Genomic DNA, 14,044 nt, shown 5'->3' on the forward strand with positions numbered 1-14,044 from the left:
CCCATGTTTTTTGCACCACCCCAAACTATCTCCCTCAGGAAGGTATTACTATGCTTTGGTACTTTAAGTTAAGAAGCCAATTACTGCCGTTAATCTTAATCAGAAACTTATGACAACATCTCATTTGGAGACCAAAGTTCCACTGGGAACTTAGTGTAGAAATTCAATTCTAGCTCCAAGGGGAGAATCCAGGAGAACAGGAACTTTGGCTGGATACAGAATGGGGTGGGATCCTTACTTGTCTGAAAGAAGCAATATACTTTCATTAGGGGGAAAAAAAAAAAAAAAGCCAAGTTCTGCCGGAAGAAGAACTGTTAGCGAAGGAACTTCAGAGGCAATGATGCAAGCAAAGCAGATTCAGGACTCTGGAAGCCAGTTGACACAGTACCCATCTACATATGGAGACTTCTCAGAATGCCAGTCCTAGCCACTGAGACTTTGTCTTCTGACTTCAACCTTGAAGGTGGATTAAGGCCTGTGGGTCTTGGACAAAATGGATCCTAAGTCAATGTGGAATGAGCTAAAGTGAACAGGAAAAATCCCTATTAAATGGAACAGTAGAAAGCACAAAATAAAAGGGTAGATTTAAACACAAATATAGCATTAATTACAAGAAATCCAAATAGACTTGGTGCTCCAGTTAAGAGAACTCCTGCAAACCAATAAGAAGACACAATGCAAAAGAAAAGCATGGGCAGATGACTTGAAAAGAAACATCCCATCAAAGAAGATCCAGATGGAACAGCCAACAAACAGATGAAAAAGTGCTCAACCTCCATGCACAATTAGGAGGATAAAATATAAAACTGTGATAAACTGGCCAGGTGCAGTGGCTCACACCTGTAATCCCAGCACTTTGGGAGGCTGAGCTGGGTGGATCATGAGGTCAGGACATTGAGACCATCCTGGCCAACATGGTGAAACCCTGTCTCTACTAAAATACAAAAAAAAAAAAAAAATAGCCAGGTGTGGTGGTGCATGCCTGTAGTCCCAGCTACTCCAAGGTGAGGCAGGAGAATCACTTGAACCTGGAAAGTGGAGATTGCAGTGAGCTGAGATCGCACCACTGCACTCCAGTCTGGTAACAGAGCAAGACTCCATCTCAAAAACAAAACAAAACTCTGATAAACCATGATACTCTCCAAGACAGGCAACAATTTAAAAGTTGGACAAGACAATGTGTTAGTAAGAATGTAGACCACTGAAAACTCTTTTTTTTTTTTTTTTTGAGATAGAGTTTTGCTCTTGTTGCCCAGGCTGGAGTGCAGTGGCACAATCTCAGCTCACTGCAACCTTCACCGCCCAGGTTCAAGCGATTCTCCTGCCTCAGCCTCCCGAGTAGCTGGGATTACAGGCGCCTGCCACCATGCCCAGCTAATTTTTGTATTTTCAGTAGAGATGGGGTTTCACCATGTTGGCCAGGCTGGTCTCGAACTCCTGACCTCATGATCTGCCCGCCTCAGCCTCCCAAAGTGCTGGGATTACAGGTGCAAGCCACCACGCCCAGCCGAAAACTCTAATACACTACTAGTAGGAGTATAAATGTGAGACAACTAATTTTGGAAAGAGCTTGCTGTCATCTAGGAAAGTTGAGGTAAGCATGCCTTATGATGCAGCTATCTCAATCCTAGTTATGTATGTACCTCTAGTCGTATGCTCAAGTGCATATACACCAGGATGATATGCTTGAGAAGGTTCAGATTAGCCTTGTCCCTAAAACAACTCAAATGTCCATCAACAGCAGAACGGACAAAGTGTATAGCCATACAATGGAAATGTATATAACAATGAAAATAAATAGACATGCCCAACAACATGGATGGCATCATGTTGAATGAAAGAAGCAAGATCTGTAAAAACACAGCATGATTCCATTTATGTAAAGTTCAAAAACAGGCAAAACTAAACCATAATGTTTAGGGAGGCATATACAAGTGATAGAACTATAAGGAAAAGCACAGATATGATTATCGTTGAAGTCAGGAGAGTAGACAGGGAGGGGTTGAACATGAGGAGGGACTCACAGGAGCTTCTGGGTGCTGTCTACATTCTACTTCTTGACTTTGGTGGTGGTTTTATGGGGTTTATGAGATCTCACCCCTTATTACTTTTTAAACCGTACAATGTATAATCAGCCATTTTTCTGTGTGTTCTGTTATACTTCGCAATAAAACAAAAAAGAAGGGAAAGAAAAGAAAGAAATGTAGATCAGCTAAAACAAAAGCAAACCCTGGTTTGGAACTATTTGAATGCATTCCTGAGTTCTGACAGTGGCCAATTCAGCCAAGGGCTGCTTAGTAGGACTTCTATGAGGCTTAAGACGTAAATATGAAGGAGAGAGAAGAGAGCAAGAGATCAAGGGGGTGACAGAGGAAGAAAAAGTTACTGAAGGTCTGTATAGGTAGAGAAGGTTGTATTCAAGCGTTTATGCCTGGAACTCCCAGAACCTTTCCCTTCTGACTTAGTTCCCCTGTAAACATCTTCTTCTGGAAAACTTTCCTTGGCTCCCAGGCAGACTTAAGTGTCTCTTTGCACTTTGTATTTACCTCAAAAGCACTTTTCTTGCCATGCTGCAATGGTTTGCCTCAAGATCCTCAAAGGCAGTGTGTCATTTCTGAATCTTTTCCTATCCTCTCCTTTCCACCAGCATTTAGGTCAGTGCCTAACAAGGAGGAGAAACTCATCTGGTGCTTGTTGAATGACTGAATGAACAAGATAATGCTTTACCTTGAGCTGCAATTCCTTGTATCTCTTGGACATCCGAATGAGCACCTTCTCACCATTGATCACAGCAGATTTTTCTTGATAATACTGGACCATGGCCTGCGCAGCTTCTGTGTAAGCCATCTCTAAAAAGGCCTAAGAAAGAAAGGAAGGACACTCATTGGACTTGACTTTAATGGTCTTAAACAAGATTCAGTACAAGGCATGATTCCACGTCTATGAAGTTCAAGAACAGACAAAACTAATCAATGGTGACAGGAGTTAGCACTGAGCTTCTCTCTCAGGTGGGGATGGGGAACTGATGGAGAAGAAGCATTAGGAAACCTGACATTCTGGAAATGCTCTATATCTTTACCTGGGTGTTAATTATCTGGGTGTACACATGTAACAAATTAATGGAATTGTACATGTAGGATGAGTGTACATTACGCACTGTAGAGTATGTGTTTTATACCTCACTTAAAAGGAAAAAAAAAAGTCAGTATAAGGAAGAGATCTCTTTGATCCCATCTGTTCAAAGAGACCTTTTTATAAACATCACCAAAAGAGTTCATTATAAGATGGCCCTTTCCTGATCCCCAGGGTTACCAGACGTTGTTCTTAATTATGTATGTCTGTCCTGGGCCACATCATGCCATAGAATCCCTCTGAGATGGGAGAGTTCACTAACCCACATTTCCCTGGAGGGGCAGTTGCATATGTGGCCTTGAGCTGATCCCTATAAAACTTGCTATTTGGTGGTGATGGTGACAGGAAGAGACACAAGCTTTGGTTATTTGAGCCCTTACTTTCCTTATAAAGACAGAAACATACTCAAAATTCAGGAACTCACAAACCCCTGGGCTTGAAGGAAGGCCATGTTGTCGTGAGTTACAGAAAAAGGAAAATTCCCCAATTATGTTTCCACAGCATCTTTCTTCTTTATTTAACTGCTCTGATAAAACACAGAGAAATGGGCTTTTCCACTCAATCTGTGTCTACTGAGAGTTCCAAAGACACTGTTTTGACTGTGCATCAGTTTACCCCAGTAGCTGGTGTGGTGAATTTGTTGCTGCTATTGTTTCTTGGATTTGTTTAGTTTGTACTATACTGACAATATACTGATCCTGATTCCTCAGTGCTACAGGGGGAAAAAGGGTTAAGGACAGGGAAGCCCTCACTGTGAGCCCCTAACTCTCTCGTTTCCTTAAACTAAATGGTCTAAACAAGCTCATTCCCTTCCTTCTGTCATATTTATTTCTGAATTTCAGATGCACGGCTTTTCTCCATGCTGTCATAGTCTATGACATTAGCGTGGGCGACTAAGAAGTCAAGATTCTTTAGGGTTTTATTTCACATTCTGCCACCCAGCTTTCTAAATGCCTCTTTCTTGATAAACATTTTAGCACCTCTAGCTCTCACTTGTCAAATGGGAATAATACTAATCTAGGGACTCTCACTACATCAATGTTACAAGCTGAATTCTGTGCATTTACCCAAAATAGAATTTCTGAGAAGCAGGAACAGAGACAAGTGAGTAGTCTCACACCAGGTTGATGGAGAGAGATAGCTGATGACCTGATGTGGCTATGAGTCTCCAAAGTTCAGCCTTCTTTAAGAAAAGAATTTTTCCTATTCCTGTTCCTCTGATTAATAAAGTAAAAATATTCATTAAGAGATAAAATATTCAGATTTTTGACTGTTGGGAGTATAAACTCCCCACCTGACTTTAGAAATGAAGACAAAGGTACTCCATCCCAAAGGGCTCAGTCAACTCCTACAGGTTAAGGATTCTTAGTTCCTTAGACTTACTAAGCATCCATCCATTCTTACACTCCTACTCTCCTGCTGACATCAAGGACCAGGAAAAATACCTAGTCCCAGGTTCTTGGCTGGCTCCAAATCCAGGTCATAAGATAGGATAGGCTTAGAAGATAAGACTATAGCATTAGCTCAGGGGGTTGACAACACAGTGAAGAGATTAAAGTCCATAGATTTTTATTTTGGGTGTGCCAATTACCCTTTCTATGTGAATGAGCACCTCATTCCAAAGCACCTCCTTTCACCTCTAGGCAATTCACAAAGGCCTGTATCCATCACTAGAAGGATAGAGTGAAACTAGGGGAAACAAAAAAGCATCATCAGCAAAAACATCTATGCCATGCCAACAGAAGGCCAGCTATGCATCAGCTTTTTATGTTAAGAATGGCTTCTTTCAAAAATTATATCGTTCCCTTTCACTAATGTGTGGTATTACACTGGAGTGAAAATACCCAGACCTACCTGATTAGTCGACTTCATGAGGATGTAATTAGTGACCTTTCCGAAGGGCAGCCCCAGGTTAATGACGTCATTCTCAGTGCAGCTTCCTTCAGGGAGATTGCAGATGTGCACCACGCGGCCAGCCCCTTTCTGCTGTGCAAACTAATAGCAACAAGGATCAGTCGTGGTCTTCAGAAGACGGTTCCCTTTTCCCCTCTCTTCCAGACATTCCTAATGGCTATCTTTCCCCCAAACAATGATTGTAAAACTATAATTTACAAAATTAATGCAGAAAAAATCCATTCACAGACACACATAAAATATCAATTGTATTCTATCTCTTTACAAAAGGATTCATAATACATATATATTTTTGAGACAGGGTCTCACTCCCATCACCCAGGCTAGAGGGCAGTGGTGCAAACACAGCTTACTGCAGCCTTGACTTCTGGACTCAGGTTATTCTCCCATCTCAGCCTCCCAAGTAGCTGGGACCACAGGCGTCCACCACCATGTCACAGTAATGTTTTTGTTTTGTTTTGTTTTGTTTTTTGAGACAGAGTCTCGCTCTGTCGCCCAGGCTGGAGTGAAGTGGCGCAATCTCAGCTCACTGCAACCTCCGCCTCCCGGGTTCACACCATTCTCCTGCCTCAGCCTCCCCAGTAGCTGGGACTACAGGTGCCCACCACCTGGCTAATTTTTTTGTATTTTTAGTAGAGACAGGGTTTCACCGTGTTAGCCAGGATGATCTCGATCTCTTGACCTCATGATCCGCCCACCTCGGCCTCCCATAGTGCTGGAATTACAGGCGTGAGCCCCGCACCTGGCAATAATGTTTTTTATAAGCAGTAACAACCAGGGCTGTGGAGGATACAAGGAAATGAGCATATCCATATGTTGCTAGTGGGAGGTTGAGTATCTATAAACTTTTGAGAATACACTTTAGCAATATTAAATAAAACAAAGTATACAGAGCCCATGATCCTGCCTTTTCGCTCTTAGAAATGTACCCTATATAAATAATAGCACCCCAATATGTGATGGCTCATGTACAAGAACATTTATTACAGTAATTTATTAGGTGACAAAAAATTTTGGGAACAGCCTGAATTTACAACAATAGGGAAATGTTTGAGTAAATGATGGTTCAATCATACAATGGAAAACTACAAATCCATGACAAGAAGGAGGTAAATGTGCTGATATAGAATAATTTTTTTAAGAAGTCAGAGTCTTCCTGGACCACTTGGACTAGAATGCGGTGGCACAATCATAGCTTACTGCAGCCTTGAACTCCTAGGCTCAAGCCTTCCTCCCGACTCGGCCTCCCGAACAGCTGGGACTACTGATGGCTTGAGCCATCACACCCAGCTAATTTTTTTATTTTTGTTTTTTGTATAAACAGGGTCTTGCTGTATTGCTTGGGCTAGTCTCAAAATCCTGACCTCAAGTGATTCTCCCACCTTGGTGATATGGAATACTTTTTAAGACAGATTGTTAAGTTAAAAGCAGGTTACTAAGTAGTATGTGTACCATGATGCCATTTTTGGAAAACAAAACAAAAATATATGAAAAAAGATGAAGCAAGTGTTGTAAAATTTTGATAATTACTGGAATTGGGTGATGGGTATATAAGGACTAATTATACTGGTCTCTACTGTTCTGTATGTTTAAAATTTTTTGCAATAAAAAATGCTTAAAGAATGTCAGCACAAACAGACAAAGATGTGGAGCATACATATCAACCTGTCGGTACTGGTTATCTTCAGAGGAAGGCAGTAAGATGAGACATGCTGAACCTTCTTCATATATACCTCATATTGTTTGACTTACAATTCCAATAAAGAAAAAGGAACATAGAAAAGTTTATGAGAATCTAATATATATGCATTGACATTCACAGCAACAACCTGTGGTTTAGGGCAGTGGTTTTCAAAATATTTTCAGCTTGGAATCCTTTCTTCAAATAAAACTGATTTATACCAATGTATTCAACAAATAAAAGAGCTATTCTGGTCAAACCTTGGGGTCTGGCACCCTGGCACCACCCCCACCCGGCAGTCTCAAAGGCACCTCTAAGGAATATAGTTTGGAAGCCACCATTTGGCCCTAATCAAAGCTCCTGGAGGGAGGAAGTGTGTCTGTCTGTTTTGTGCAAACCTTAATCAGCCTAGAATCTCTGGGAGGGTCAAGAATTAGTAACCATAAGCCAACCCAATGTGGAAGAGAAGGATATAATTTTCCAAACCTGAAACACATTCTAATAGCACAGTCTCCATTTGCATAATCACAATTTTCTATGTTAAACTGAACTTCAACATCTAATTACATTTGATGTGGGTCCGACTCTGCTAAGGTAATATAGGGGGAAAGTCTAAGATATCATCCCTAACAAGGGCTAATACTTGGGTAATTCTACCATGAAAAGCCCTCGTTTGTCTCATTTGAGCTGAAAACAATTACAGTCCATAAGAATTTCCTTTTATGGTTCAGCCCTGAATTGTAGAAGCCCAAGTGCCTCTTTCCGACCTCCCACTCTGCAATGTCCAGAGGTCAAGCACTTTCCCAAAGGGGAGCAAGGATTCAGGCAGCTCCCAGAGCAGCTCCTCATCTCCCTAAAGTGCAAATGCGCTCTCCATCAGCTAGGAGACTTTGAGTCTGAGCCTGGCTAGTGAGGACTGAACCCTTCTGCAGAGATGAAAGGAGGAGTGCTATTAAGAAGCAGAATCTTTGCCTCCCATTAGTGTGAGTGTTCACATAAAGATGCAGACACAGCTGAGCTTTCAAGCAGGGCAGAGTGGCTGGTCCTCTGAGCTTATCACAATGAGGGCCGAGGCTGGGCACTCTGCCTGGTCTCCTCTTAGCGAGGCACGTTTCTGCCCCATGTGACTTTGCTGTGCTTGGCCTGTGCTAATGCGTGCTTGGACAACGGAGCAGACACCCAAGGCAGTTTCGGGCCTATCCTGCTCCTGGCCTATCCAGTTGCCTAGTGAACAGGCATGAGGGCCAGTGCCTCCCTTATTGTCTCCTCCAGACTGAAAGGACAACTCGAGAGGCTTTTATTGGAACATAGCACAGCAACTGCGGCTGCTGGGTAGTAGAAAAAACAACCTCGCAGCTGCCGGTCACCAGAGAGAAGTATTCATGCTGTAGATGTCGTTACCAAAGGCACTAAAGTGAATGGGTCGCAATTAAAATTTCCACTCAAATTTTAAAAAGACATCTGAGTTCTTTCTCTTCCAAGATTTTAATCAGAAATAGAAGCCGGATTTTACCAATTCCCTTGTTGTCATTTATTAAGATACAAATGAGATTTTTAGTATTCTTCCAGATAATAGTAATTTGGAGCTTTCCAATTATGAGCTACATCAACTGCAAATGGTTATAGGAGTGCCAAGATATTGATCCCTCAGGCTGAAGGCCAAGTTCCTCCAGTAACCATGAACAGCTTCTTCAGTTAAACCATTTACTTCAGCAGATTATTTTCTAAGTGAGCCATGAAATGAAAATCTTGAGAATCTCTGGGTTAATAGTTTGCTTTTGTGTGGTGTCTGGCTTCAGGGCATGTGGCAAATCCTATCCAGTTAGAAAGATAAATTAATTTTTATGTATTCTGTTCTTTTGCCAATATTTTATTTAGGATGCTTCATCAAGTTCTTTTCTGCCATTGATCTGAAATATCTTTTGGTTGTTGTTAAACTCCATTTAGGTTCAAAACCATCTATGATTCATATGAGATGTAGAATAGTAAGTATTATCACTCTATTCTATTCTCATTACACTTTACATAAACATTGCTATTATTTGTCCTATGCCCTGTGGGAGATCTGAATGATGAGGGAAAAGGGGAGGGAACTAGGGAGGAAAGTGAGAAGGGAAACAGGGGGAGTGAGGTCCCTGAGCGGCACATCAAAAGTACAGTTTGTACATCAGCGGCCCTGGCAATACTGAGTGCCCTTGAGAAAGCATCACCATGCTGTGCAGTAATTCTCCTGGGCTCTCTTATAAGCCCTTAAAGGTCTTCAAAGGTAATAATACTACAGGAAGCAGGGGGCTAAACATTATTATTTTTGACATTGAAAAATGCGAATTGAGATCATACTTTGAGCTTCTTTATCGATATGGCAATCTGGTGTTAAATTCAGTTCGGCCTGAGGATGCCTCCATACTTTGAGTTCTTATGTAAGGAACTGTAGTTTAGCACATCAACTAGGTGAAAGCCTGAAGTAGTGTACTTTTGTAACAAATAGCTGAGTCTCAGCCAATCACAGCAGCCAAGCTTCAGTTAATCACAGGCAGCCGACTGATCAGACCATGTTCAAATTAGGCAAATACAGAGCTGTAACCAATCAAGCTGTTTCTGTACCTCGCTTCGGTTTTCTGCCCATAAATGCTGCCTGCCCACGTGGTGCAGCGGAGCTCTCTGACCCTCTTCTGGTTCTGAGGGCTGCTCAATTAAATTAAACTCTGTTAAATGTAATTCATTTAAAATGTGTCTTTTAACACTGGTTAGCTCTTAGGCTAATCAGAAAGTCTAATTGGTGTGTCTCTGTCTTTGATTAATAAAAATGGGTCACTAGTTAGTTACTTATTAACACAAGTACTTTGGCAGACAAAATCTTTCCAAATCTGAAAATGTGGGACAGTGGCTGCTTGGGGTGGAAGTAAATAATGAGAGGGGACTTGAGCTATAAAAAGCTTGGAACTTTCCAGTGGAAAGAACATCCTGCTAGAAAAGAGGACCTGGGTTCAATCCCCAGCTCAGCCACTGATTAGGTGCATGACAGAGAAACTAGTTTCCTTTTCTGAGCCTTAGTTTCCCCATGTCTGGAACGAGGGAGGTGACCTGTAGGTCTAAAGTCCTTTCCAGATGTAAAAAATATATATGCTTATGTGGCTCTAAGTTCTAAAATTCTACTCCTCCCAGACGCCTTGACAAGCTAAACCCCAAGAACCAGGATAATGATAGCTTTCTCCAACTGTGCTCAGCATAAACAGGAAATCCATGTCTTTCCCACTCCCTGTCCCAATGAATGTAATGTTTGTCCTCTCCATGTAATCGGCTGTTTAACCATGCATCCATTCCCAAGCATGTTCATCTTTCAGACGTGTTTGTCTGTGTTAGTAGTGGTCTCATCTTTATAGGACTGAAGATAAGCTCCAAGCAGTGACCACCTTGTTTATGAACCCTGCAGCTCCCTGAATAATTGTGCTGCCACAGTGGCTAGCAAGCATTGAGATGATACACAAATGAACTACAGACACCTGGGCCTGGGGCCTCTCTGAGAACAGACTCACGTCAAGTGTGAGTTTTATAGTCACCAAGTACCAGAGTCAGGGAAGTGGGAGAATCAGACAGACCTGAGTCTGTACTGAATTTCTCCAAGCCCAAGTTGGCTTGTCTGTAAAACAGAGGTAATAAAAACGGATTCCACAGGACTGCTGGGAAGATGAAATGCCACCGTGAATGTACGGTGCTTTGCTGCAATACCTGGCATTATGTAGGCTCCTGTAAATAATGTTTATCTCCTTCCTCCCCCCAACAGTTAAAGGATGTGTTACAATGATTCTGGGTTGGGAAGAAATATTACTGTGATTATACAAGAGAAGGTCTGTATTCTTAGGAAATTCAAGCTTAAAAAGAAGCTAAGAGATACAATGTCACCAACCTACTCTAAAAATAATAATTTAGGGGAAAATGCATAGCTGATCAGAGGATGGATAGATAGATAGATGGATGGATAGATAGACGGATGGATAGATAGAGGAAGATACAGAGAAAATGACAAAGCAAATGGGGCAAAATATAAAGGAGGAGTGAAGTTAATCTGGACAAAAGTTATATAGGAGCTCCTTATACCTTTTTTGTAACTTTTCTGTAAGTTTGAAATATATCAAAAGTTATCAAAAATAAATTTTAAAAGACATACTGTAGGGGAGAAGGGCAGGTCAAGGTGTTGCTGTGCTCTGTCTGCTGAGCGCCCAGGAGCCACACATAAGACAGGTGCATTGAAAACTTTCTAGCAGAGGTCACATCTCTAAGACAGCTAAGTTGCAGGGGAGTGACCAAAGCCCTAATCACCAAGCTAAAGGGACAATCATCCTTTTGCAGCCTCGGGGAAGCTTTAGCCTGCCTGCAAGCCAGCACTGACCTTGAGTACCCCCACATGGGATCAGGAGCCTGGGCTGTGCATTTTCACAAGCTGGGGCTGCACCTTTAAAACCAGATGGTGCTACTGATGGTTCATACGGCTGGGCCCCAGACCTCTCAACTGACCCTCAACTCTTTTATAGCTGGGGAGAAATGCAAAAGAAGCAAACAGACTTGTATATGAAGATTCTGAGACCTTTCATTTCCCCTTGGTGCAGGTAGAAACAGGCTTCACAGATGAGTTCAAATAAGAGGCCCAGCTTCAAATAACTTAGAGTTGCAATAAAAATATGGCTTACGGCAATAGGCCTGCAGGGTGAGAGGTCTCTCAAACTGCTTCCTAGAGCTGCGAAATATAGATTCCATCTTCAGTAAACGACTTCTGTGCTCCAGCCTGATCTCTCTTAGATGTGCCCTAATTTTTTCTGGCACAGAGTCTGTGGGCCTCTGCTGGTTTTGTTCTAAACATGCCTAAGAACAGACATGGCAAATATTTATCTCTCATGATGTTGATTTATTACCTGTTACACAGAGAGCAAGATGTTGATTTTGAACCTATTATGCAGATAGCAAATGGCTGTGAATTCCATAGCTATGGATCTTGGCTTAACTCGCAGGGTAGACATTGCCTTTACTAATACTTTCACATATTTTATAGAGCATATTAGCTTTGACTTAGAGTGAATTAACTTTTACTGGTAAATCCACAGGATTGCCTACGGATCTTGGACAATTCACCTGTTTAGCAACTTCAACATCCCTGGAAACTGTAGAGTCACAAAACGTTAAAATTGGGAGGTCATCTGGTCCACGCTGTATATGAGGACACTGAAACCTGAGAGAAGTTAAGGATCTTAATCTGTGGTCAATTAAACAGTGGCAGATTTGTGATTAAAACTCAGATGTCACTGAAAAAACCTATCAATCGCAGACTTGATAAATTAAGGTAAATACAAAAGTGAAGTTACAAAATAAAATAGGAACTATTTATGTTCTGATGTGGAAAGATGTCTAGAAATCAATTTAAATATGTATTGAAAGCTTATGTTAAGTGAAAAAAAACAACAGATTATATGACATTATCTGATGTGTGCCCAAAAAATTACTTTTACTAATGAAACATGTACACATACACTAGCTAGAGAGATATACAGTTATAACAAAAGCATTTAGCTTCAGTTTTATCTGCAAAGTTGACTTTTATATTTCTGTTACTGTTAAAGATTGTTAATACAATGTTCATACTACTTTTCCAATACGAAAAGGTAAGATTTGTAAAAAGAACAAATTCCAAAGCAAAACCTACCCAGGGCTCCTGGCTCCTCATCTTTGGTCTCTTTGAAAAAGCACAAGGTGGCCCCTGCTGGAGGGACAGGAGCAATGACAGAGCTGGAATGGTGGCTGAGGGGGCTGGCAGCATATGCCACATCAATTACTAGTCCTCATGCTCAAAGAAGTCAGGAGACCAGAGTGCTCTGAGCCATGCATTCAGAGGGCCAGGGCAGACAGATGGATGTTCGAGAAACAGAAAGTAATCTGGGGTGCAGCCTGTGACTTACACCTCTGGCCTTCCACAGACATTTCTATTTTCCTGAGCCTCCATTTCCTTATTTATACAAGTTCCCCAAAGTGCAGGGTTTTGGCGAGAAAGAAATAATAAAAACACGGTGTATCATTCCAGGTCAGGGTGGCCCATCTGTGACACTGGCACTAAATAAACTCCAAGGTGGCTGTGAAAACTGCAGGGTGGCTTTACAGGGACGGTCACAGAGAAAGTGCACCTCGGGCAGGCACAAGAAAACTATTAACAGGCTGAGAAGGCCCCGAGGCCCCTTTCAGAAACCTGATTACTCTGTTTATGTCAATTCAGGCAGCCAAGGAGAAAGTGCCTGGCCTCAAATGGCAGAAGCTTAAGTGAAAGTGAACACCCATCTCTGGGGACCCTGGAGTGGGATGGGAGGGGCAGGGGACAGACACAAATCACCCCACCACCAGCAAACACAGCATACAACTGCAGTGTCCCATCTCTGTCAAAAATAAACACGCCAGCCTGGGCAACATGGTGACACCCTGTCTCTCCAAAAATTAGCTGAGCCTGGTGGCGCATGCCTGAAGTTCCAGTTACTTAGAGGCTAAAGTAGGAGGATCACTCGAGCCCAGGAGGTGGAGGTTGCAGTAAGCCGTGATCACGCCACTGCACTCCAGCCTGGGTGACACGGCTGAGACCCTATCTCAATAAATAAATAAATATATAAATAACAATAAAAAGGAAAAGAAAAGAAAATGAGAAAAAAACCCAAACAAAAATAAGCAAACAAACAAAGCAATGAAACACTCAGACTCTAACAGAGGTGGGAGAAGTTTAAATGCAGCCAAGTCTGCCCCCAGAAGGGCTTGCTGGCAGGGGCAGATGGTCTTTGCGGTCCTTTTAGATTTTGTGGCAGTTCGGATATATTCTGAAGGCTCATTTCCAGAGCTCCGTGTCACTTTGATTTTCTCTTGCTTAAAAACAGGGAGCTTTAGAGGCAGTAACTGCCCTTCGCTCCACAGACATTAACGATCTGATGAGACAGTGGCGGGGTCCTGGCTGTTCCTGGTTTCACTCAACAAAATGTGTTTCTGAAAAGATGTGTGTAAATAGAATCAGACCTAAAAAGTGCTGGCACAGGACCAGACCTCACTTGTGGAGGAAAACGGGATCGCTATGGGGGCTGAAAGGGAGATAACCGGGGAATTTCATTCCCCTCATTATTTCTTTTTTGTTTGCATTTTCACAATAAGCATAAGTTTTGTAAGCAGAAAAACAATAGAAATGTATATGCAAAAACAACTCACTGGGCACTCATTGGAACCTGGAAAAATATCCTTTGGCAACAGAGTAATCACCCCTTATCTTTGGGGTAATATCTTTGGAGGTCAGTGTTTGTA

General features: G+C 42.0%; 1 protein-coding gene across 1 annotated transcript in view; it reads right to left on the reverse strand.

Moving 5' to 3' along the window:
* The window catches only part of RBM20 (RNA binding motif protein 20), a 194,108-nt gene that overhangs the window by 37,216 nt on the left and 142,848 nt on the right, over positions 1-14,044 (reverse strand). The window contains exons 6-7 of the mRNA XM_011927886.1: positions 4,987-5,127; positions 2,728-2,859 (exon numbers count right to left, since the gene is read on the reverse strand). Coding sequence (XP_011783276.1) covers positions 2,728-2,859; positions 4,987-5,127 — 273 coding nt within the window. The remainder of the gene's footprint in view (positions 1-2,727; positions 2,860-4,986; positions 5,128-14,044) is intronic.

Source organism: Colobus angolensis, unplaced genomic scaffold (genome assembly GCF_000951035.1).
Source record: "Colobus angolensis palliatus isolate OR3802 unplaced genomic scaffold, Cang.pa_1.0 Scaffold75, whole genome shotgun sequence".
Lineage (NCBI taxonomy): Eukaryota > Metazoa > Chordata > Mammalia > Primates > Cercopithecidae > Colobus > Colobus angolensis.